Genomic DNA, 25,043 nt, shown 5'->3' on the forward strand with positions numbered 1-25,043 from the left:
CTAAATGGGACGAGAAAACAAAATGTAAAAGGTGTCCCATCTTTCCCCACCCTACAACTATAATATAAACTTTTATCGTACAACATATAAATATACAACCGTTTAAAACTTACTGAAGTTTGCACCATTGTAATGTAGCATCTCATAACATGCACGGGCACTTTGTGTTCCACTGGCCAATGCAGATAACATATGAAGGTATGGAACGTACAGTAAGGGAGGCAAGAGATCTCCTGACTGGCGGACAAACTTAAACAAAGCAGTCTGGAGAGGTGAATTGTGGTAATGTATTAACTTGGTGGTAAAATATGCCAAAATGCTAGATAATCAAATGTATTTATATACAGAACATATAGTAGGGTGGGGAAAGACCTGACACATATATTCCTGATTGTGTAACTTGTGTTTTAAACTATTAACATATGGGAGTCGTGAGGATATGGTTTTATATTTCTTTGAATGTTCTTTGTTTACTATCAAATGGGATGAGAAAATAGAATGAAAACGTGTCCCATCTTACCCCACTCTACTATACATTAAATCAGCGAAATATGCGGATGCATTTATCATCATAAGGCATACAGCCTTCAGACGTAAACTAATGCAAGAAAGCCAATTCTCAAGAATCTGAACATGTTGGCTGTAAAATGTGAGTGACAATCGCTCATTGTCATTGCTACTCATATGACCATGTCGGCAAGTCACTACTTGATGTTGGACAGACTGATATAGAATGACAATGCTAAGTCAAACTATACTTGTACAGTAATGATGTCCTTTACAATATATGTATATAAGTATATAACTGGAGAAAGTATTAAGATATAGGACCCTAATTCCTGAATGTGAGTTTAGGCAAATGCAACTGTTTGAAGCTCAGAATAACTAACTACTTTGATAGAGCATAGCTTTAAAAGTAAAGCCTGTACCATATCATCACACAACTTTAAATTAGAGTTAGATTCTTAGTAGTTCCAGTAGCATATTAAGTTTCAGGATTGGCAAAATAAGATAATTAAGTTTTAGTCTATCTTTTAGGTTTGTCAAAATAAAATGAAATGTATAAAAAATTCTATCAAATTGTCTCTGCATGTGAAAAAAGTTCCGCCCCTAACTTTTAGGATTGGCATGATAATTCTGTTTTAAGTCATCTTTTAGGTTCTAAAAACTAAATCTGGTACATAAAAAAATTACCCACCTGTCCCTGCATTTTATAAAGTTTGGCACCTATGCCTTTAAGATTGGCATGATACCTCAGTTTTAGGTCTTACTTTAGGTTAAAAAAAAATATTTTTTTTTGTACAACAAAATTTGACCCACTTGTCTCTGAGGAGGACCATGATGAAATCGATGAGGGGAGATGATGTAGGAGCCCGCATCCATCATGGATGTGTCTGCTGTGCACCAGTACTCGGAGCATAACTCAAGTGATAAAGGATCATCTTCATACAACGCAGTGATCAGTTCCAACAACTGTGGGATAAAAGGATGAATGTAACTTACTGTATCCTCGCGTGGCAGAAAACGGAAGTATTTATAACTTGTGTGTTCTATTTCATACACCTCATGCCAGCTTATGAGTTAACGTGTAGTTACTTAGTGGGTAATTATTTTTTTGGCAAGGGCGGGATATTTTTATTAGTGTGTCTTGCCCAAGGACACATACACCCATCACAATGCTAGCAACGACGAGCCTCGAACCCATTACCTCTTGGTTACAGGCGCGCTAACTCTTGGCAGGCGCGCCAACCACTATGGGATAAAGGAAATAGCCGAATGGGATAAACATAAAGGAAATAGTTAAAATCAAAGGATGTGCAACATAAACAGAGAAAAATTTGTGAGAAAAATAGTGAAGGTAAATACACTGTTACTAAGCGCGGAATCCGGAATGTTTTTGCAACTATTTTGAGGATGGTTTTAAAAGTCAGAAAAGTACTGGTCAGTTTCTGAACCTACCTGGTGGAAATCTTTCCTTAACGAAGGTGGAGGTTCTTCACCTTGTGCCAGGTGGAGCATGAGTATCCTCGCCACCTCGTCACCATGGTTACGCATCTCCTTTACCTAAGAATGGGGGGCAAAATGGAACTACAGTATGGTCTAATGAATATGAGTGGAGTAATAAAAGACATAAATAGATTTAAAATGACCAGTGAAACCAAACTGTACTACTAATTTTACTTTGTGCCTTTGTATATTGATTAGGATTAGTTTTTTTCTTAAAAGAACATTCTTAGTGAAGGATGACTGACCCATCTAGGCCCCATAGATGCGCACTAGTAATTCATATTAAATGACGTTTTTATTAAACTCTAAGGTAGTCTACTCTTGGGTGTTAGACAATTAGGGATGGTTCCAACTAATTTTAAGAGTTTGATTTTATGAAAATCAATTCAACCCTAAATGAACCATACAGTCAATAAATAGTCAATAAAAAATAGTAAAATAAACGAGGCACACAAATCACCAAATTACCTTAAGTGTCATGTTAACAATAAGATCAGTTATGATGCCATGGATTCTACGAAGATAAAATTCTTCTGAGTAGAAACTCGGGCATAACACAATGTTTTCCTGCATGTGTGGGAAAATGTAATGATAGCTCAAATTATAAAACTACATTATAATACCAGTTAAGGCAAGTGCATAAGGAAAACATTAGGGGTGTTTGGGATACCATTTCATTTATTAAAAAACAGGTTTACATGTATTTTAGCACCCAAGTTTTGTTTTTCTTTAAAAGGGTATACCCTGGTGTTAGGTGTCAATACAAAAAAGTCGAAACATTAATCAATGAGGTTCCCTATGTTTCCCAACTATGGGTTATATCTTAAACGGTATTTTAACAATGTAAAACTGCGTTTAACCAGATTCTACTGAAAAAAATTTAAAATGTTGTTTGGAACATAAACAAGTCACTGTGGTGTTTCATTTATAATCAATTTAACTATGTTCTTTATTCGTTCTCAATCCGTCCCCGCTATTGTTTTCCGTGATTTGTACCGTCACGACTCGGTAAACCCATGTGTGCGCTTTTCTTGTAACCTTGCGTTCTCGTTCACCGCTAGGTCATCGACTCGTCTCTGCAGTCACATTTGGTTCAGGCGACGTAATAGAACGTGCTATTATTCGCAACGCGTGTGTGTGTTGCAATACCTATTTACTTTTATATTTTACATTTCTAATTGTTTTCATTTGGATTCTATTTGAATAAGGTTTTTAAATAAAAAAAAAAACAAATTGCTAAACGCGATCTCCCAACGCTTCATCACTTTTAAGTTTCGACGTTTGGATTATGAATTCACAATGCGAATCATTATTTACCTTTATAAACAAGAACACACGATCAGCGAGAGCCATCTCCACGACCAGTTCGTCTTGCTCGAGTATTTCACCACTTGGTGGGGTAATGCCACTGAGCAGCGAGGAGGGAATTTGAGCGAGCAAGCGAAGTGTGACCGACCATGCTAACTGCAAACATGACCGAACACCCGATACTTTCCAAGAACTTGGGTGATTGCTTTAAAACATTTGGTAAAACATAGGAATATTAGAATAAAATATTAAACAATAAAAATTTGAATAAAATAATTATATTTATATATAATGTTTTTGCAACAAGTATCTTTTACAAAAGCAAACAAAAAATTGTTCTAAATGTTTATTAAAAACATAAACTATATAAATATACATATAACTGAAATTAAATATATATATATAACCTAATTCTAAAGTTAAAATTAGGTATTGTTAAATAAACATATGAAAATAATATTTATATACAACATTCAACATGTGTATTTGCTATGCAACATAAAAAATGTGGCTAATGTTTAAATTTGTACCTTTCCTTGGCCAGCACTTTGTGAATACCGGATAAATATGATGCATCGGTTATCAGTGGATGTTGAAGAAGTTCCTCAACAGCTGTGGAAAAAAAATAAACCTTTCAAATTGACATAAAAATACTTTTTTTTTTATTTAAAAGAAAAATTGTTTTTTTTTTGCAAGAAAAAAGATAAAGTATAAAAGTGTAAGGAATTAAAGATGCGCTTGTGTTTACAGTTAAAAAATTCAAATGCACATGCTAAATAATAACTTACTGCTTTCATCTTGGATTGTATTCAAATCATAGGGGAGTGAAATAGCATAAAGAACAGCAAACAGCACAGCAAGAGTGGGGAGAGAGAGCTTCCCATCTGATTCTACCTCCCCATCTGTTTCAAGGTAATGTATCATCGCAGTTATATCATTGAGTGGCAACCTTGATTGGCCAGCAAAGTAGAAGAGGGTTTCAGATAAGCACTGCCGAACTTCAGTGATCAAATCGCGCACCTTAAAACAATTCATTTTTGTAATAATAACCTAGGTTATTATAGCCTATGTGGGTGAGGTTTTGCTGCGCAGCACGCCATGGGTCCTAGGATTCAGGCCAGCATTGGCCCCTACCCCAAAAATCTAGGTTATAGGTACAGAGTCAAAATTTAACATAAACAAACATAATTTTTCGTATATCTTCACAAATACAGTAACGAAGTTCAGATTATTAAAAACAAAGAGAAAGAAAAAGAACTAGATTGTATTATTATTTTTCTCTGATCAAAACTGGTTTAGTTCTAAAACGACTAACTAGAAGTACAGCACTAAACTACTAAATGGGGCGGAATATCAACAATAGCACATAATGCGAAATTGCAAAGTATATTGTTTAACAATTTTTTATCTAAACCTAAAAAAAAAACTTTAACACAAAACCTGCTACAATACAAATAAAATAAAATGTGAAAATGATTTTTTGTTTAACTATTCTAGAACAATGGCAAATATCATTTTCTGACCAAAAGAACGAAAAAAGTGAAATCAACAGCAAATCTACAGTTGTTAAAAACTTAAAACACACTATAGATAAATTCACCTGCTTTCTATGTTTTGCATCACCCAAACCACGTTGACCCGCCAACTTTTCCATCTCAGCTTCCACTTTTATTTCACGGAGTAGTTTTAAAATTTGCTGAGTCATACCGTTGCTTAGCAACTCGTCAGAAAATGAAGTTACCATAGATGTGCCTTCAGGGCTGCGTAATTTAAGCAATTAGTCAGAAAAATACAATTAGTCAGAGCAAAGACAATAGTTAACTCTTTTCTTATTCCACGTTCATTGAATCATTTCTTTTTATATTTTTTTTACTTAAACAGCAAACCAGCAGCATAATACTGAACAAAGTAACACTGTCACATTATAGCGACATTACTCCAAATTCAATTTCAAAAAAGCTTTTCTCTAAAATTTATTAGTTTGTTTGGCACAGGAAAAATAGACTTAAACCATGTTAAACTAAAAAGCAAGTGTCTGCACTTGACTTACGAGATATCCAAGGTCCATGTTGCACCACGACGACACTGAACTAATGTCCGAAGTGAGCTTGCAAGGTTACGACGGCCATCCCAGTACAAGAGAACAGCAACTAGACCACGGGAATAATTAGGATAGTTTGGCGTTTGTTGCTCTCCTGCAAAAATACCCAGTTTTGAAAATAATATTGATTACAAAAATCTTAGTGCAAATCTGCAGAAAAGGAGTTAAAAAATCTGTTGCTTTTGCTACCATGCATGGTTTAAAGTAAAAGTAAATAAGTTATTTATTTTACAGTAAAAACACTTTTTTTACCATACGGCAAGACCTTGAGGGTTTTTACTGGGTGAACCAGTTTATATATGAAAAAATTGACTTTATCACCTGTTAATAACAAATCCACAGCAGCCAATTCATTCAGTTTAAACATATCACTGATAATTATTGCTTCGTCGATAAAAGTTTGCTCAAAAACTTTGGGAGATTCATTCTCGTTGATCACTAGCCCCACTGTGTGGCTGTTTTTTAGCTTTTCTCGATGGGTGGCATTTTGAGGCTGCAAAAAAATCAACATTTATTCATTTAATGAACCAGAATTAAGGTTTTATATATTAACGTTTGTCTGTTGCTGTCAGTTATATTACACAATATTATAGGACGAAACTTTGGTGCAGAATTAAATTCTAGAAAAGCTGTTTTGGAAACAAGTAGAATTAAGGTTGGTCTTACGATTAAGTTTGAAATGTCTGATTACCAGATACAGGTCTAGTTTAAATCCTAATATTTGCCTCTAAATTTTACTTAAAAGATAACATCAAATTCAACTGGTGCAACAATACAGTCAACAGATTCCCTGTAAGGTAATACGTTAATGACAAACAGTAAACAACAATACTCAACATACAGTGTTTTTAAGCAGGGAAAGCAGCTCAGGTTTATGCTTTCTTAGTAAGGATCTTAGCAGATGGGTTGAAGCTTGTGAGTTACGCAAAGCAAAGTCCTGACTTGCTGTAAACAAGTCCTTGAATGGACTCCAGTTATTTAACTCCATACTAAAATGAACTAGTAGAAAACAAAAAGTTTTTAAACAATTTGTTTTCGAAAATAGTTAAATTTACAGTGCAAAAATAATAATGTTACTGAAAACTTTTATGATAAGTTGTATATACCAAACTGCTAAGCAGACAAATTAAGAATTGGGGTAGCAATGATAGTATGCATGAGAATAAGGTATTTTGCCATAGAACCATTACATTAAACTATTAGTTAAAATTGTAGAGCATAGAAGCAAAAAAGATAGTATTATTGAACAATAAAAAAATTGATGTCATACTATCGTACTACTTCATGCAAATTATTATAAAACAAATTAGCAATTAGCATATTCAAGACAACAACAAAATTTTTACACAACAAAATTTGTGAAAAAAAGCATTAAAATAAAAATTATTCCGACACTTTTGCTTCAGCAGCAAGCTGTCGACGCAAGCGATCTTTTTGTACAGCTTCTATTCGACTGACGTAAGTCTTCTTAAATGTTTCAGAATATTCCGGAATTTCGTCAGTTTCGCTTCTTTCCTTTTTCATGTGAAAAAAGAAAACATAAACTGCAGTTAGTAGAAGAGTCAGTGGGACACCAGCAACAAATAAACCATATCTCGCAAAACTTTTTGGTTTTTCTTTTTTTTTGGAAAAATTCGGAAATGGGGGTGCTTGTTTTCCAGCGTTTTCTTGCATACAGTATACAGAAGAGGATATAAATCCATGGTTGGATACAATTACAGCTTGCTTAGCTGCACTAATTCGTACATTTGACAATCGCCGCAGAATTGCTGACATGATTTAGGTAATTACAATATTTAACTATGATTTTCAGCCATGTGTCAAATATAATACCTAAAGGGAAAACAAGTAGAATTTTTTGAGTTTGTTTGAATCGGGGTAAATGAGACTGAACATTACATTATTGCTCACTTAACAAGTGTATGTCAATAAGCTCATCCATAAGATAAGAACTTAACACATTCAAGATCATTTTCAAGTATCAGCAAACAAAAATAAACAAAAGACAAGAAATAGAAAATTAATTGTTTCGTGATAACTTTTCGTTCCTTCGTTTTTCCTGTAATAGTTCTATATTTTTAACATAGCCAGGTCTTTTACTCATTTCATCGCGATATCCAGGCACAGTTTCACATAATTTTTCCTCTAGTTCTAAATCATAGTTGCTGAAAAATATCGCGTAGCCGACGAGCATGCAGCCAAGGAAAGCAACCGAAAGACCGAGAATGTTACTAAGTTTGTATCCTTCGTCTTCAGAATAAGACATATCACCAACATGATCAGCTAAGCTTGCTTTTGATGGGTGGGAAACACTTTTGGAAAAATCGCTATAGTTTTCATTTTCTTGAACTTCGTGAAGGGAAGATAATGAGAACGAACGATAGGCATGTTGTTTATAGGTTAATAGTCTTGAAAGATGGTTGCGGCCTACGGCAAAACGTAAAATACGTACGGGAACTGTAATTCGCATCTTCGAAATCGCGCGCGATCTACAAATGTGTGATTTTGGCAAATTCGCAAAAAAAAACACGCGAGTTTGGTTAGTTGTGCGGAAAACTTCTCTGGTCCCGAATTAACTTATTGCGGTCTCAAAAGTAATATGTACAATTGTACATGTTTTTGAAAAACTGGGTAACCAAACCGGACATCCTATACTTACATCTTGTGTATAAATGTTACAACATATATTTATCTCTGAACTTTCAAAGCTTTCAAAAAATGTATATTACATTCTAAACTCTACAAAGAGCTGAAGATTCATTTTTTACCAAATTTATTAGGTTCCTGCTGAGCATGTAATAGTGGTGTTTCTAATTTAAAATTTGTATAGAAGCATACAAAACCTTGTCGCATTCTACTAGTTTCACAATTCTAGTATGTAGAAGTTGATTTGGTTGCTCTTATAATTAGGTTCCTATATATTCAGTTTGTTTGTATAAAGGACAACATCAATTGTTTTATTGAATAACCATTTATTCATTTGCAACACATTAGGGTTCTAACACGCAGATTATGCAATATCTACATATACACTGCAATTGGTAGAAATATTTCTCACAGAAATATAAAAATAAAATATAAAAATACATGTTCTAAAAAAGAAAAACCCACAATTTTATAAGAAGGAACAGCAGAAAATAAAATCCATTAGAATTCATTATCTTCGGAATTGTCATCATCCCAACCACTACTTTCAACTGGACCAACATTGTCAAAATCAACCTGGATTTATATAATAATCATTACCTAACTTGGACATGGCAGACTTGACAGTTATATTAAAACACAGACACATAGTTGTCCTATTACATATGAAGGTGTCTCAGTACACCCAATGCCTTGAGTTACTACAATCGCAACTGTGTTTTTCGGAGTTTTTTATTTTGTATGACTGTCAGTTAAGACATCAAATTAGTGACTTTTGGGCTAGAGAATAACCAATAGGTGTCTTATCCAATCACAGATGCAGCATACTACGGATCACATTAAGCTGTGAACCTTGTATACTCTAGTTAGTCTAGTATAGCCTAGTAACTGAAGCATACAGTCTAGTTACAAAACACATGCTTCAACCACTGTACTATAGGGTTGGTGATGTAACATTTCAAGTCAAATTGTGCTTCATATCAAACCTCAACATCATATTGGAAATCTTCATCTCCAGGTTTCAGTCGGTTTTGTTCGAAGCCTTCATCCATAATTCGCTTGGCTTGTTCAACCTAGAAATGGTGATATTGATAATTTCAATGGTATAAAAACAGTTATTGAATGAATAAATGAATGTAACTTGCATCATCTGTGCGAGGCAGTAATAACATGAGTCGTTATAATGTTGGTGTTCTGTTTCATATACTTTGTTCTTTTGTTGTGCCTGCTCATTATTTATTATGTTTTTAACTTTGAGTGACCGTTTTCTGTTTGGCTGACAATTTAGACAACCCATTAGTGACCACTGGGTTGAAGCAATTTCTGTAAACTGTCTACCAAGGATACATGGACAGCAATGGTAGCAACGATAAGCCTAACTTTTGGGATAGAGGCAGGCATTCTAATCACCGCACTATGTCCTTTTTCAGAAAATGTGTACTAGAAAATGAGTTCTTAATACTAATTTACCTTTGACTCATCAAGCTTATTTAAATCCAAATTAGGATCAACAGTCAGCGCCGATTGAGCATTACTGATAGCATCATCAAGTGAAGCACCTTTGTTAAAACAGTAAAACACTATTTTTAAGTAATGTAAAGTGTAAAAGTCAACTGTAACACTTCTTCGAAATGCTTAAATATTCTTAAATATTCTTGGCAATACCCTTATAATAGCCTACCTATAATGAGCAGTGTAGTGTAAAGGTGGCTGTACACAGTATCCGGCATGCGAACTCGCTTGCGAAATCGTATGCAAACCCATTACTAAGTTCCGCATGCGGCAGCGAAATCTGGACAAAACAGACAAAACAGACAAAACGGACGAATTCCAGATACTGTGTACAGCCACCCTAAGTCAGTTTTATAGGTTTAGTGGAGATCTATGTCAACGCTAAACAGTCATGTAATTGGTACAATGCATGTAACAGTCCAGTTTTAAAAAATATGTATCAAAAGATAGTAGCTTGTGGATTGGTACAACCACTAATGCAACATGCAAACAAACACAAAACATTAATGCTTATAGAAGCATATACTGGTGCAATTATTGTGCATGTACTAGTGTACAATCCTCCTGAAACGTAATAGCAAAGAAGGATTAAAAAAGTCTTTGACAGATTATAGGTTAAGCTTGATGTACTGGGTTAATTGTCAAGTAGAACTAAGTAAATGAATAAAGAACAACCTTTCAATGTTTCTTGGATTATAAGAAGCATCTTCTCCACTTGCAATTGTGAGACATCTTTCAGCAGCATTTGGTGCCGAGGATTCTTCTTGAGCTCCTCTGCAGCACGGGATATATCTGTAAAATATTGAAAATTGTAAAAAAGACCTTTTTACCAAACAATATAAACAGTTGGATATTAATGGAAATGTCAAATATATAAATGGAAATAATATTATACCAACTTGACGTTTTTTTGAAATTTCGTATTGGCATGGTCCTACATCTCTGCTTGTGTGAGGAGAGATCTTCATACTCCACAATTAGCGATGGTGGCTTTAACTTTAACCCGCATTTCTTTACTTTATACATCACGAGATTCCTGAACCAAAAATAATATCACTGTATCTGCAATTTTAATGGAATCATATACCGTTGCTGCAGTCATAATTTAAATATTAACCGCAAATAAAACGTTTTACACGCACGACTTGCCACTAGTATTTTAAATAGGGAAGTCCCCGACAGCAACTTTAACCAGAGATACATAAACAATATCTCTGCTTTAACAGATCGGCAGATCCCCTCGATTTTGCCTTTTTTCCACAGACGTAACTATAACAAGAGATCACAGATCTAATGAATGAACACGTTTTAAACTAATTAGCATAAGATAGTAGAGTCGGGAAAGACGGGACGCTTTTAACACATAATATCTAAATAGCCTGATCAAAGAGATTAAAGACTTCGTGCCTCCATCTTTACCCTTATTAGACCAATAGTTGTTAACCTTGCGACACTGCCGGGTCGGTAAAAATAGAAAAAAATATGTTAATGAATCGCGGTAGCCTGGGTAAAAGGCACGAACTTTAACAGGGGTAGACGAGAAAATTAAAACAAATACGCCAAACCATTTTCCAGATTTACAAAAGACAATATTATCTACAATAGGTGGAATCTTTAAGACGATTCAAAAAGAAGATTTTCATTCACTTATCATGCCTTTCTATACAATATAGCCTCGCAGGAAAACAAATGTGTCATTTAATTACGCCTGTATATATATATATGAGAAAAAATCCGTAACAACAGTAAAAAAGTTTATTGTCTAATAAACTGAACTAATAAATTATCCAACAAACTGAAAGAATGTACTATTTAATAAACTGAACTAATACAGTCAGGCGTTAGGCGGCCAGCAAATATTGTTGGCCGGGAGTTACTAACAACTCGTCTGGGCCTCTACTAACTTTGGTCAAGAGATGTGCGCTTAAAGTGAGGTCACATTACCCAATTACAATACTTATTTAATTAATGTAAACACTGCAAGTACGAATTGTTTCATGGGAAACTGTTCTCATGAAAACAAACCCCCGTTGATTGAGGTTATTGATATCTCGTTCAGCGGCTGACAGGCCCAAATCGTTCCCAACATTTTATCGCATGACGTCACACTGCTGTCACGTGATTCTATCTGGTATATAATTCGCCTTTTTCCTAACACAAAAACGATAACAAGAAACGGGAACTACCCAACTAACGCCGCTACCAGCACTCAGACCTCGAGGTCAGTCTGGGTTTATGGCGGGCTCTTACGAGCCCCTGCCCGGCCATCAAGTAAACGTTTGCCCAAACCTGTATCGTGTACTTGTATACCCGAAAAGGAATAAAAAATAGCAAGATATCATGAAGACATGAACTCTGTTTGGTCTCTGGTTATAAAAGCAATTAAGAATACAGTAGATATGGAACCCCGCTGAAGTCTGTATATGAAGTCGGAACAGTACGGAGTAACTTAACCCAACCAGCAATCCTGTTTATTCAGGGAAGGCTATAAATGAACCGCCGTATAGCCTGGGTAACGGAAGCACGAATTATTATAGAGGTATACGAGAATATTAAAACAAATACGCAAAACTATTTTCCAGATTTACAAAAGACGATATTATCTACAATATGTTGAATTACTAAGACGATTCAAAAAGAAGTTTTTTACTCGCATCTATATCATGCCTTTCTATACAATATAGCCTCGCAGGAAAACAGATGTGCCATGTAATTACGCCTGTATAAGAGCAAAAATCCGAAACAACAGTACAAAAGTTATCTGTCAAATAAACTGAACTAATGAATTATCCAACAAACTGAAAGAATGTACTTTAACAAACTGAACTAATACAGCCAGGCGTTTGGCGGCCAGCAAATATTGTTGACCGGGAGTTACAACTCGTTTGGGTCTCTATTAACTTTGGTCAAGAGATGTGCGAGAGAGGTCACTCGCAAATTTAAGAGTGACCTCTCTCGTAAATTTCTATCTTTTTCTCTTATTTGTTCTTTTCGTGCGCAGTAGGTTGGAACAAAGCAAAGACCACCAGGTCCAAATTTATTACGCCCTTCGTTGAAAACGTTCCAGACTTGACGTATATAAACTTAAGTATTTTTATTTAAAGTCAGTAGAATAACTGAGTTGGTATGCTATTTGTAACCTAAAAATGTAAGTACTATACCAACACACTTATCTTATGCTAGTTTAAATAAACACACATCTTACTGATAATTTACAGGTGCTGAAGAAACAAGGAGATCCTAGAATACAAAAATTATTAGATATCTTCTACTCGTGCTACTAAAGTCGGGTTGGCACCGGCGCCGATGGCTGGCGATTCGAGAGAGTCCGTTGATTTTCTAACGTGACTTCCTCTTTGTCGCTAGCGATACTGTTTGTTCCGACCCGCTGCGCATCTGCAATAGCGTTCGGTACAGATATATCAATCGGAACAAATATATCACAACACCGGTAAAAATATAGTAAGGTGGGGGAAGATGAGACACCTTGGGAATGTAATATCAAAACATTCTGATCGTGTTTTAAACAATTAACAACGGTATATGGGAGACGTGAGGATATGGTTTTATAATTCTTTAAATGTCCTTTGTTTACTGCCAAATGGAAAATATAATGAAAGGTGTCCATCTCTCCCCACCTTACTATATAGGAATATCAATCGGTAGAAACATATCACGACACGGTATATAAACATCCATGTAAAGTAAGAAGTGATCTTTTTTATTTTTTTAGTGATTTTTTGTTATATTTTTAATTTTAAGAAGAATTGTATAAAAGCATTCGGGAAAAACAAAAATATTGTCGTTTTAAAATTGAAAGGGATGTGTAAAAGTTTTTGGATTTACAACATAGATATCGTGTATTTTTATAAAAGAAAGAGCAATGGCGCGGTGTTCGACGTTTGATATACAAAACTACATGTCAGTATAGATGTTCGCGCTGTTCGCGCGTATTTTAGAGTCACCCGTTTTTAAGTAGGTTTAATATTACGAAACTGATACTGTAGTGCCGTACTGGTGAAGCCCTTGCAGATTAGGCTAGCCAGTTATAATGGTTTAAATGGTAAAGGGCCATTGGGGCCTTGACCTGTTGACCAGATACCGTAGAAGGGAGATTCTTTATTAGCACCATGTGTGTGGGCCAAATATAAACTAAAAATTGTCCTTTATAAATTCTGTATGTTCTTAAACATATTTTGTTGTGCTGTATTAGTAATGTTTTACTAATTTCCATAGAAATCTAACAAACTGAGGTATTAAGTTGCTTTAAACTATAACAAACTCCTTCATGTATAACCTAAATGGCTGAAAAATTAGAAGTCCTTGAAGCGTGTCTTGAACAATTCATTGAAAACGTGCGGCAACTTGGTGTAATCGTTACTGACTTCCAACCACAAGGGCAGGAGGTGCTTAATCAGAAAATCAACTCAACTATTACATGTCTTAAGGATATTGAGAACTGTAAAGCCTCAGTTTCAGACATCCACGTGCCGCTTGAGGTGTTTGATTACATTGACTCTGGTAGAAACCCCCAGCACTACACAAAAGACTGCATCGAGAAGTCGTTAATGAAAAACGAAGCCTTGAAAGGAAAAATTGACGTTTACGGAAAATTTCGGCAGGAATTAATGACTCAAATTGGAAAGGTTTATCCACAACAAATTATTGAGTATAAGCAAGCAAGGGGGGAACTCTGATAGTGCTCTCTAAGCTTAAAACATCAACATTGCAAATTGTTCTGCGCATAACATTATTTTTTACATCTTATTTTTTAAGTTTCAATCATGGATGATAAAAAATCAATTTCATTTGGATTTAAAAAGAAAATCCAGACCAAGGTGGATGAAAGTAAAGTTGTAAAAGATGCTCCTGAAGAGAGCAGCACCAAGGACTTTCTCACAGAGGTTGACGCTAAAAGTTTGCAGAAGGTGGCTCCAAAGGAATTGGTAATCCCTCTCATATCAAAGAATAGATATGTGATGCCAAAAAAAGAAAAACTGCAAACAAATGAGATAACTGCAGGAATTGAAGATGAAGCAGCAAAGGAACTAATGGCAGAATCAAAACAGTTTTTGGATCAAGCTCCTCCGGAAGAACAAAGCAATGAAGATTTTGAAAACATGGCTGTTCCTCTTCTTTTAAGGAATAAAGTCCCGGATGGGTATGAGGATGACACAGTATTGGATGTTTCGATCCGCCCCGAAGAGGCAACTATTGCTGATTATGAGCAGATTCCAATTCAAGCTTTTGGGATGGCTATGTTAAGGGGTATGGGGTGGAATCCAGAGGTTGGCATTGGCAGAACATTTAAAAAGAATACAAAAATGCTGGAGACAGTTGTGAGACCTAAAGGACTTGGACTTGGAGCAAATGCTCCGAATAAAAAGCTCCCAAATGGGCAAAGTGGAAACAAAGAAAATGAGACGTTGGAGATTAAAAAGGGGGCTTTTGTGTTTGTAAATTCAGGATCCCATAAAAATAAGTATGGTGTTGTTGAAGGTATGGATCCAGACAATGCACAGTGCGTGGTAAGCTTTGCTCTTGGTGGGACAGCCAGTGTTGGTCAGTTTGCTCTGAAGGCTGTTGCGAAATCAGAGTATGAAAAGTATAGTAAGGATATTTCACGGACTAGTGGTAGGGATAAAAAGCCAGAAAATCGATCAAAAAATAAACATAACACTGGTATTGATAATGATAGTGAACAAAATCGTGAAGATTCATCCCACAAAAGAAAACACAAAAAGAGACAAAAAGAAGAAGAGGAAAGAAATCATAAGCGCTCTCGGCATGCACATGAGGAACACCAGTCAAGATCTAAGCACAAACGTCGTCATTATGAAGAAGATATTAATGACTCTCATCACAAAAAATCCCGTTCTGTAAATAGTTCCCCAAAGCGGAAAAATAAAAGCAAAAAGTCGTCACCTTCAACAAACAGTGGTACGTCTGATTCAGATTCAGAAAGAAAACATCTTTCTTCAAAACCAAAGCCAACATGGCTCCGTCCACATCTTAAAGTTCGTATGGTTGATAAAAAATACAAAAAAGGGAAATACTTCAGGGAAAAACTGATCGTGGTTGATATATTGGATGCTACAGGTAGATGCTCTTGTAAGTCGGAGGAAGGTATCCTTTTGGATGATGTCCGAGAGCAAATGCTGGAGACAGTCGTCCCAAAATCCATCTCAGATGCTTATGTGTCAATCACAAGTAGGGGAAGGCTCAAACATGATGGAAAACTTGCAAAAATCCTTGAAAAAGATCGTTCCAACTGTCGGGCTTATTTACAGCTTCTTGAAGACAGAGATGTTTGTTTAGACGTCGATTTTGACGACATCTGCGAGTATGTGGGAGATGTAGAAGCAGAAGACATGTTCTGAACATTTGTAAATTTAAATCTATTTAAATTATTAATACCGTTTGTAGTTCCTGTGCTTCTTACATACAGTGTATTGTTGCAACTGCCAAAGTGTCTTTTGAATATTTCCTTAGCATACATAGTTTATTAAATTTTATCAATTACCAGGAAAATTTGAATATTTATATTTGGTAAAACAATTCTATTAATTTAAACTGACTTCCTCTTAATTTACATCAAGTCCCCACTTTTTTAAGATGAAATGCAATTTACTTCATTTCTAGTCAATTTTCAGTGCATATTTTTAGGCATGCAAAAGCTAGGTAATATAACATAACGTTTGCAATGCCTGGTAAGCGAAAATATCAAACTCCTAACAAGGACCCACCATTCACCTCCGATTCTCCTTACTCAAAACGATCGCGGCGCTCAGTTGCAAACCAGGTTTATACTTAAGTAATGTATTCATAGAAGTACATCTATCTAGGCTAGTCCTGGAAATAACTATGTTTAAAGGTAAACTGAGATAAATTGGCTTGGATATATATATATATTATATATATATAGGGACTTTGCATTGCCAATGAACCTTACCTAGCTATTTATTTTCATGTCAGGTCACAGCCTCACAGGTGTCTAACATAAATGAAACAATATACAATATAAATAATCCATAAATTAATCATCTTTTTACTCTTGGCACAAAAACAATTTTAACATAAAAAAGTCAAAACTTAACACCGATATTTTTTATTATAATCCACAGTCGGACCTCGCACAAGCAATCTTCGATGTGATAAAAGATCATGAAGATGAAGATGGAAGAGCTATTGCTGATACTTTCATGAAACTTCCATCAAAACGGTTGGTAAATTATTTTTATTTATTATACAGACAATCCACTTTTACCTTATTTGAAATTCACCTATTTGAAACAGCTTTTTATATAAATAAAACAATACTTTTTCTGGAACTGTTTTAAATTCTAATGGCAGTTTATACATTTTTTTACTCACTCAGTTTAATTAAAATCATTTGTATGCAGCCATTTTTTATAAATTCCCTTTTTTTATTTTCAAATTTTCAATACCTATATATGCTACCAGTCTACCCCTAAATCACTAATAATACAGTCTTTACCTTCCCTATCTTTTATTTTTAATTCCAAGCTTTACTTTGTTCATCATAGATACCACCCTGAGTACCATGAACAGATAGTCGACCCCGTTGATCTGACAAAGATTGGACAGCGGATACGCATGGATGAATATCGGGACATAGAAATCTTAACCACCGACATGCAATTAATGACAAGCAATGCGAAGAAATATTACAACGTTCGTGAATTTTTGTTAGTTTTTTTAAGTTTGAATTCCCTTTTTCGCTATTCTACTTGTCACTTGTGCGAAAGATTATATAATAGACTGAAGAAAAATTGTTCATAAATGAAGCTCTAATGATAGGATAACGGCTAAATCTTGGGTCATAGCGTGCATTGCGATACCCTAAGTACGCTGCAGTGTAGGACTTCACCTATATAGACCATAATTATACACCATATATAGGGATGCACATTACAGAATTTCGAATCCGTGAGATTCGAATCCTTTTGTATTCGAATCTAATTACGGGATTCGGTATTCTGTTTAATGACATCATTACACGTCATCTCATATACTATATTAACAATTTTTGAAACTTATTAATTTTGAAAAAAAATATTTTTGTGTTTGTGGGACTTTCGAGAGTAAACGTTTCGTAACGTCTTTTCATAGCCTGCTATACGTTTCATGACGCAAAAACTACTCAATAGTACAATTTTTGATCATTTTACAACTCAAGATCCAACAAGGCTGTTATGAAAGGGTCAATAAACTGACTTTTGTGGGTAAAATTTTTTTTTCCTATAAATATAAAAAGATTCGAAATTCTAGATTCGGAATTCTAGATTCGGAATTCTAGATTCGAATTAAAGTATTCTAGGATATCCTAGAATACCTAATTATTCTGTAATGTGCATCCCTAACCATATAGAATTCCATAAAATAATCCAGTATTGCAGTTCCTATTCTTTGCTCCAGCCTTTTCATTCTTACTTACTTATTTATTGTATAGGAAGATACAGAGGAGTATGCAGACGCTTGTAAGTTATGGGAACTTTATTTAAACACGAAATCCCGGCTTGTTGAGCAACTAAAACCAACAGAGGAAACTAAATCACGACCTGGAAGAAAGGTGTGTAGTAACGTAACGTAAAGTGTAGAACAAAAAATTTCAATATACTTTAACTTTTTTCAATATAGTTTAACTTTGTATAATATTTCATGCAAAAGTTTATTTCATATTTTTCTTAGTAGAAACTCAATGGGCTTAAGATACAGTTAACTAATACGTTGGCATGTTCTGTACATCCTAGTTCCTATGTTAGATTTTCTGGTATTTGGCATGCTACTCTTTAAACAATAGATATTCCTAATTTTTAAGTTAAAATAAATGATTAATAAGCCTGGGTGTTCTGTGTGTTTTGAGTTTGTTCAATTTTTACCTGAAAAGTATTTCCTTTAGTTTTAGTCTTATAGTTTAAATATGTTTTTTGAAATAGTTTTTTTTTGGTATTTATGTGCTGACCAACTACTATAGATTAGACTAGTATTTTATGCTGTTGAGTCTTTTGACCTGTCATACACTAGTATTTGCTGGGTAACATAAAAAACTAATCTTACGACTAGTAGTGTCAATTTACCCTGATGAAGATGACGTGTATATGACATGTAAAATGACCTTAAAACATCAGTACACAAATATATGCCACAAAAAAAACTATTTAAGAAGTGTAAAATATGCCTGGCAGCAACATTATATATAAATTAACATTATATATATATTATATATATATAGTTTGTTCATATTGTTATGTTGACCATTATATCCATAGCCACGGAATCGTGCGAAAACTGCAGACGACTCTGATTTCGAAGTATTTGTTTATTTGCTTCCCTCTTACTGTTTTGTGTGAAACTGCTTTGCTAAATAATGCTTACGGCTTGGCTAACACGCTTTGCATTTCCTATGTGAATTAATACTATAAATTGTCATGGGTTATGCAAAACTGAATATTCTTGCTTATATAGAATAAAAAGCTGTTAATATTAATGTGCTCCCAAAATAAAGAACACAAATTTTATGATTTTTCACTGGGTCTTAGTTTTTTACCAGCAATTGCACTTTACTTAATTATACAAGCAAAGCACTCATTTTAAATTAAAATAAAGTTGTTTATATTAAATTATTAATTGGAGTATGAAGATCACTACAATGACTACACATAGGTTAAAACCAGTGCATTAAACAAATGTTAAACTTAATCCGCTTTTTCCAATGCATGATGTGATCATACTATGTTGCATGGTTTGGTGTGTTTGCTGCATTAGTTCACATGAAAACTTAATTCTTAACTGTTTTTTCTGTTTAATTTATTACAATTCATTGCAGCATGTGCTTCAGAATCATGCTTCGTTTAGCCTATTTAATAGTTTAATATATATTATATATATATATATATAATAGTTAATAATAATATTTTACTATAAAATACTTTATTACATTTAATATTTTATCACAAAATAGTTCATAACATTTCACCAAGTAGGCCATTAAATAATGAATAATAGTCTATATTGCAAACTAAATAAAGTAAACAGTATTTTGCTATAAAATAAAGAAAGTATTGTTATGTATTGTCCTTCTACATTTTTAGCCAATAAACCAAACTATTAAAAATTATAATAATACATATATATAAAATTTTGTTTTGTTTTTTTTGCCCATCTTTTCCAAGTTAAATCCTAACTAACATATTTAAACACATTTCTTTCATAGGAGATAGACATCACTCAGGAGGAAATGAAGTCACTTTACGAAGCAACCGTATCAGAAACAGATGACGAGGGAAGACTGATAGCTGAGATGTTCATGCAACTACCAGATAAAACAGTCAGTATAACATAAATATTGGTTTCACTTATTGGTTAGGTATTTGCATGATAACTGAGAATACTAATACATACATATACAGGATACAGCTAATAGCTATCACTATCTGTATTAAATTAATGCTTGATACGGATAGACGTATGTGTATTAGGCAGGAGAGTTAACAGACACTGACATTGCTACAACTCAGTAGTTATTAAATAGGTTCTAGCGTTCTGTAGTTTTTTTTTAATTTAAATGTATTAGTATATATTATTTTATATATGTTTTTCTTTCATAGCTGTACATGGGTTGGGCAAAAAAGTTAATAGGCATTGCTACAACTTAGTGGTTACTGAATGGGTTGTAGCATATTTTTTTTTTTAGTTTATTTTTTTAATTGGAATGTATTTAATGTTTTTTATTAACCAAAAATATTGATTAAAGCAGTTTGCCATTTATTAAGTTTGTTTTTTTATGCTCTGACATTTCTTTTTTTCAAAAAGTTTTCGTAACTTGCAGAACATTGAGTATTACGCATTGATAAAAGATCCAATCGATTTCCTCATCATTGGTGACAGGGTGGAAGATGGATATTATAAGTCGGTGTTGGAGTTTGAAAAAGATCTGAATCTTCTTGTGAAAAATGCCAAAGCATTTAACGACCCAAATTCACAGGTGAACATTTAGACCAGAGCCTTAAATAGCCGCATTTTGGCAACAGCCAGTTGTTTATCTACTATTCATGCTTCTTAACCCACTGAGTGGATTTGGTAGCTTGAGTCACAGACCTGTGTATATAATATGTTTAGATTTTCAATAAAATTTACCGGTCATCTTCTGGGTTTACAACTTCTACAATCCTGATCCACTCTAGTCTAGTATTTAAAATTTCATTTAGAGTAAAAAGTATTTATTCAGCAAATAGTTTAAATTGCAAGTAAACATTATTTGTCGATATAAAAATAGGTATAATAGCTTTCAATTTATTGGTTTTTAAATTTAAAAGCTGTGGTTTTTGTTAAATAAACAATAAAATTTGCCTAAAAAGTAATTTTCTGTATAAAATGATACAAAATATATTATCATGACTACCACTTTAAATTACCGTTTTATATTCTGTTCCAGCAGTTTGATTAGTTCAATTAGGTTATTTACTTTCTTATACCTATATATCAATATAATAAGAATATAAATATTTTCCATCCAGATATATGAAGATGCAGTGACGATCCGCACCCTTTTCAAAGAAAAGATGAACGAGATGGAGAAAAGTAAACATCCGGAGCTGATGGGAACAAAATCAAGCGCTCGACTTAAGTAAGAGTTTGCAGTAACACAATAAAAAAAAACAACAAATTTTGAGTAAAATAATATGAATATGATAAAAGTTTTTGTAATTTTATAGATTGAAAAGGTATGTTTTTTGTGCTGGTATTAAAATTGTTTTTAAAACTAATACATATATTGATAGACTGGATTTTTGTCTGTTACGTTTCATAGCACCAGATTGCAAAGGTATTTTATTACACAAGAATTTTTACTAGCAATTGCGCTTTATTTAAGTGCTGGTATCAAAATTGTTTTTAAAACTAATATATATATATATATAGCGATTTTTTAATATTTTCATTCCATATTCCTAATACTAAGCAATATATCTTCATAGACACAGGAAATCTTGGGGTAGAGCTTCTGAACGAATCCATGAAAGAAACATTAAGCAGGAGGTAAGCTTAAACATGAACCCTACCTTGATTATAACTACTATTCATACTGTTTTATACTCGGGTATGATCCTGGTATGTTTTATACTCTGGTATGATCCTATGGCAAGTTGATCCTTTGGCAAAATGATCCCATGGCAAACTTCAAGCAACCTGGGATATAGACCAGTACATTACCATTGACAGATATCTCTCATATTATTACAACGAGAAACCAATTAATGTTACTACTCGATGTTTTAATAAATTGTACTTTTGTAACCTAATCATTTAAAAAAATGGTTCAATGGTCATCGTGTAACATTTTCTCCACACAAGACCATGCAGTAGCAACAGGAACTGCTGGAAACCATTGTATTTCCAAATAACAAACTACTTAACATGACTACTTGTCCCTAGATGGCCACCATTCCCATTACCCCATTCATACTCAATGAATATTTCACTTTTCAGCAAGAAGATAAACATGAACTGCATGAAGTTTCAATAATAAACTGCCATGAAGATGATTATCAGGTTTTTATAGTTCTTATTACATATATCTGTCCAATTTTCAAAACCTTTCATACTAATAGATCCTAATTTTATTCTTAATTTTAATAAGATTTTTGTGTTTATCAGCAAAAATTTAAATGCACACAATCATGTTTTTCCTACGTACACCAGTTAGCAGAAAATATGTTTGCACTTTCACATATTCCAAAAAAAAAGATTTGAACAAGAGACTGATGATGCCATTTAGGCGAAACATATTTCTTTTATTATAAAACTATAAAACTGGTTTGCCTTGAATTTTGTCTGCTGCCTTTTTGTAGAACCAGATTCAGACTATTTCATTACACCATAATTGTCCTACACCAGGGATGGATTCACAAAATATAACAACTATGTTCAAAACAGGGTTTATTCTACAATGAGATAGTGAACTATCGAAATAACATTGGCCACACTATTGCTGACCCATTTTGTCGACTTCCAAATAAAAGGTTCTACCCAACGTATTATGAAGAAATAGATAATCCTATCTCACTGAAAATGATCAGAAAAAAACTGCAGGCGAAAAAATATGATGTGAGTTATGACAATATTTTGTGAAAATTTTTGTATATTCTTGTGGAGTTGTAGATTTAGCAGAACATTTAAGCGAAAAGAGTTTAAATAGGGCTTTCTTGATTTTTTTGTAGTTATTTTCTTGTATATGAAAGTATGTTTTGTAAAAACAATTTTTTTTTAATGGATTTTACCGGATTTGTTTTTGGGTGGTTTTCCTATAATTTTTTGCAAAACTCAATTGGAAGTATGTAAAATATTCATTGTCTTCTCAGTCCTGCCATGAACTAGCCAAGGATTTTGAGTTGTTGTTTTCAAATGCAATGAAGTTTAATGTAGCAAACTCCCTCATACATAAAGATGCCGTCACTCTCAAGTCTTTTATGGAGACAAAACTACAAGAGTATGCAACTAAAGAGGTGGGGGTGTTGTTGAAATTAATGGTAGATTGCGATTTAGAGTACAATGTATCTGTAGCTATGTTGGTGGGGGGTAATGTTTACAAGAGGCCCATTTTGGGGGGGAGGGGGCAATATGAAAGCAAATTTTTAAAGCATTGTTTAGGAAGTAAAAAATGTATCTGTATCTATGGCGGGTAATGTTTCAGGCAAGTGTTTTCCAAGAGGACCATAAGCTTTTATTAGGCAATATGTTACCCAATTTTGAAATAAATGTTTTGTTATTTGAGGGGAGTGGGCAATATGGGGGCAAGTTTTAAAAACATGATTTTTTGAGGGGTATTTTCTTGTTTTTGACTTGTGTATTAAAACCAACTTTTACATTTTAGGAGGAAAACACAGATGAGAGTAGTGAAAGTGAAGAAGAAGAAGATAAAATTAAAAAGGTAAACAATATTGTTTTGTGCTCATTATGTGGCAAACGAAAATAAATCCAAAAACAAAATCTTAAGGTCGAAATTTCAATGTTTTTTAGGAAACACCAAAGCATGATACTTCTGCTTCAGAAAAGGGAGAAGTTTCCACTAAAGTGAGTACCTTTTATAACTTTGTTAATGTATACAACAATGCTTGTAACATAGGTCAAATACATGAACATATTGAATTCGTTCTCCGCACACAACAAACTTTTTGCCCAAAAATTCGTAACTGTTATACCTAATAAAAAGTGTTAATTTTCCCTCCAGAAGCGGAAACGTCGTAGGAAACGAGGTGAAACCTTGCATGGGAGGATGAGATTGCTGTATGAGACTGTACTTGATGCAGAAACTGATGATGGTGAATATATTTCTCATTTCTAAGTCAGGGTAGAGCACTTGCGCTCATTTTTAAACCGAATTAACAAGTCTTTTTCTAAGTATTTGCAAGCAGCCCTTTAAATTTATATAATGGGGGTCCTACAGCAGTGGTTCTTAACATTTTTTTGTATGCTTTTTCCTTTTAACAAAGATTCTAATCATTTTTACCCCCCATACATGGCGCTCTTTTATTAAAAAGCAAAACAACTAGTTACATTAGGATATTTAATGCAACGGATGCACTAGCCTTTTGACAATGAGTTGTTTAATGTCTGGTTAAGTACTTCAATTGGCACAATTTTTCCATCCCGTCAACTGATGTGGATTTTGATTGGTTGCTCATTTTTCCTCCAAATACAAGGAATTTACCCCCAGGGGTAAATTTACCCTAGTTTAATAATTGCTTTTCTATAGCGAAGGCCGCCAGAGTTGTTAGGATCTAGGCCAGAGTTGTGATATTAGAAGTAGGTTTGTGTAATATAATACTTATAATAGAAAGAGTTACAACATGCTTTCAAAGTAGGCCATACAGTATTCCCTAAAACATCTGTAGCAAATTTTTTAAAAGATTTTTTTATATTTTTGGGATATTTTTTTTCTTTTGGAATCTAGAAGATTTATAAAAACAGTTTTTATTTTTTTATTTTTTTTTCCTGCATTTGATTTCTGTTTTCCGCATCTGCAGGTCGCGAGATGATCCTTCTTTTCCTAGAAAAACCATCCCGAAAAGATTACCCAGATTATTACAAACTCGTAGTTGATCCGATAGACATGAGGATGATTGAGAAGAAGATAAGACAGGAGAAATATGGAGGAATACAAGATCTTCTCGATGATTTTCACCTCATGTTTAACAATGCTCGACAGTATAATGAACCTGGATCACAGGTATGTTTGATTTTTGACGAATTTTTTTATTTTATTTTTTACTAAAAAATTGGTAAAATTTGCATTTTGTTCTGCTTGTTTACAGTTTTTCTGTTTCTAGAAATGTTAAAGTTTGCTGTCATTGAAAAAACTGATTGAATATTTTTTATAGTTTTTAACTTTTGTTAATAAACCTGGTTCACAGGTTTGCTTGATTTTGATGAATTTGTTTTTTTCTCA

General features: G+C 33.8%; 5 protein-coding genes across 6 annotated transcripts in view; 3 read left to right on the forward strand and 2 right to left on the reverse strand.

Annotated features, from left to right (window-relative positions):
- Positions 1-7,441, reverse strand: part of LOC149733840 (nuclear pore complex protein Nup205-like) — a 35,599-nt gene extending 28,158 nt beyond the window's left edge. The window contains exons 1-11 of the mRNA XM_089881413.1: positions 6,258-7,441; positions 5,738-5,909; positions 5,366-5,510; positions 4,916-5,075; positions 4,104-4,335; positions 3,846-3,927; positions 3,325-3,520; positions 2,476-2,574; positions 1,960-2,064; positions 1,321-1,473; positions 114-264 (exon numbers count right to left, since the gene is read on the reverse strand). Coding sequence (XP_089737539.1) covers positions 114-264; positions 1,321-1,473; positions 1,960-2,064; positions 2,476-2,574; positions 3,325-3,520; positions 3,846-3,927; positions 4,104-4,335; positions 4,916-5,075; positions 5,366-5,510; positions 5,738-5,909; positions 6,258-6,404 — 1,642 coding nt within the window. The 5' untranslated portion in view covers positions 6,405-7,441. The remainder of the gene's footprint in view (positions 1-113; positions 265-1,320; positions 1,474-1,959; positions 2,065-2,475; positions 2,575-3,324; positions 3,521-3,845; positions 3,928-4,103; positions 4,336-4,915; positions 5,076-5,365; positions 5,511-5,737; positions 5,910-6,257) is intronic.
- The window catches only part of LOC149733844 (protein polybromo-1-like), a 35,796-nt gene continuing 13,945 nt past the window's right edge, over positions 3,193-25,043 (forward strand). The window contains exons 1-17 of the mRNA XM_089881399.1: positions 3,193-3,215; positions 16,217-16,376; positions 16,699-16,796; positions 17,122-17,269; positions 18,048-18,167; positions 18,868-18,909; positions 19,812-19,925; positions 20,427-20,582; positions 21,115-21,224; positions 21,574-21,634; positions 22,085-22,147; positions 22,532-22,702; positions 22,957-23,100; positions 23,469-23,525; positions 23,615-23,668; positions 23,826-23,916; positions 24,622-24,824. Of these exons, the coding sequence (XP_089737525.1) occupies positions 16,278-16,376; positions 16,699-16,796; positions 17,122-17,269; positions 18,048-18,167; positions 18,868-18,909; positions 19,812-19,925; positions 20,427-20,582; positions 21,115-21,224; positions 21,574-21,634; positions 22,085-22,147; positions 22,532-22,702; positions 22,957-23,100; positions 23,469-23,525; positions 23,615-23,668; positions 23,826-23,916; positions 24,622-24,824 (1,731 nt within the window). The 5' untranslated portion in view covers positions 3,193-3,215; positions 16,217-16,277. The remainder of the gene's footprint in view (positions 3,216-16,216; positions 16,377-16,698; positions 16,797-17,121; positions 17,270-18,047; positions 18,168-18,867; positions 18,910-19,811; positions 19,926-20,426; positions 20,583-21,114; positions 21,225-21,573; positions 21,635-22,084; positions 22,148-22,531; positions 22,703-22,956; positions 23,101-23,468; positions 23,526-23,614; positions 23,669-23,825; positions 23,917-24,621; positions 24,825-25,043) is intronic.
- LOC149733845 (centrosomal protein of 19 kDa-like) lies at positions 8,369-10,745 on the reverse strand. 2 transcript variants are annotated; one of them, XM_089881410.1, is made up of 5 exons: positions 10,470-10,745; positions 10,250-10,366; positions 9,533-9,621; positions 9,049-9,135; positions 8,369-8,638 (listed from the first exon to the last, which is right to left on the reverse strand). In XM_089881410.1, exons 1-5 carry the CDS (start codon positions 10,540-10,542, stop codon positions 8,564-8,566), a joined length of 441 nt encoding a protein of 146 aa, XP_089737536.1. In that variant the 5' UTR covers positions 10,543-10,745; the 3' UTR covers positions 8,369-8,563. The 2 variants fall into 2 exon arrangements, with proteins under 2 accessions (XP_089737536.1, XP_089737535.1); XM_089881409.1 differs by having other exon boundaries at positions 10,474-10,740.
- LOC149733846 (mediator of RNA polymerase II transcription subunit 10-like) lies at positions 13,876-15,028 on the forward strand. Its single transcript, XM_089881411.1, has one exon. The coding sequence runs from the start codon at positions 13,876-13,878 to the stop codon at positions 14,269-14,271; it is 396 nt and encodes a 131-aa protein (XP_089737537.1). The 3' UTR covers positions 14,272-15,028.
- On the forward strand, positions 14,359-16,216 carry LOC149733847 (G-patch domain and KOW motifs-containing protein-like). The gene has a single exon (XM_089881401.1). It carries the CDS (start codon positions 14,359-14,361, stop codon positions 15,952-15,954), a length of 1,596 nt encoding a protein of 531 aa, XP_089737527.1. The 3' UTR covers positions 15,955-16,216.

Source organism: Ciona robusta, chromosome 7, assembly GCF_009617815.1.
Source record: "Ciona robusta chromosome 7, ASM961781v2".
NCBI lineage: Eukaryota > Metazoa > Chordata > Ascidiacea > Phlebobranchia > Cionidae > Ciona > Ciona robusta.

Coding starts and splice junctions, on each gene's coding strand:
- LOC149733846 (XM_089881411.1), top strand. CDS start 13,876: ATGGCTGAAAAATTAGAAGTCCTTGAAGCGTGTCTTGAACAATTCATT.
- LOC149733847 (XM_089881401.1), top strand. CDS start 14,359: ATGGATGATAAAAAATCAATTTCATTTGGATTTAAAAAGAAAATCCAG.
- LOC149733845 (XM_089881409.1), bottom strand. CDS start 10,600: ATGTATAAAGTAAAGAAATGCGGGTTAAAGTTAAAGCCACCATCGCTA. Junction 10,367..10,473: donor AAATTTCAAAAAAACGTCAA/GTTGGTATAATA, acceptor AATATTTTACAG/ATATATCCCGTGCTGCAGAG. Junction 9,136..9,532: donor ATAAGCTTGATGAGTCAAAG/GTAAATTAGTAT, acceptor CACCATTTCTAG/GTTGAACAAGCCAAGCGAAT.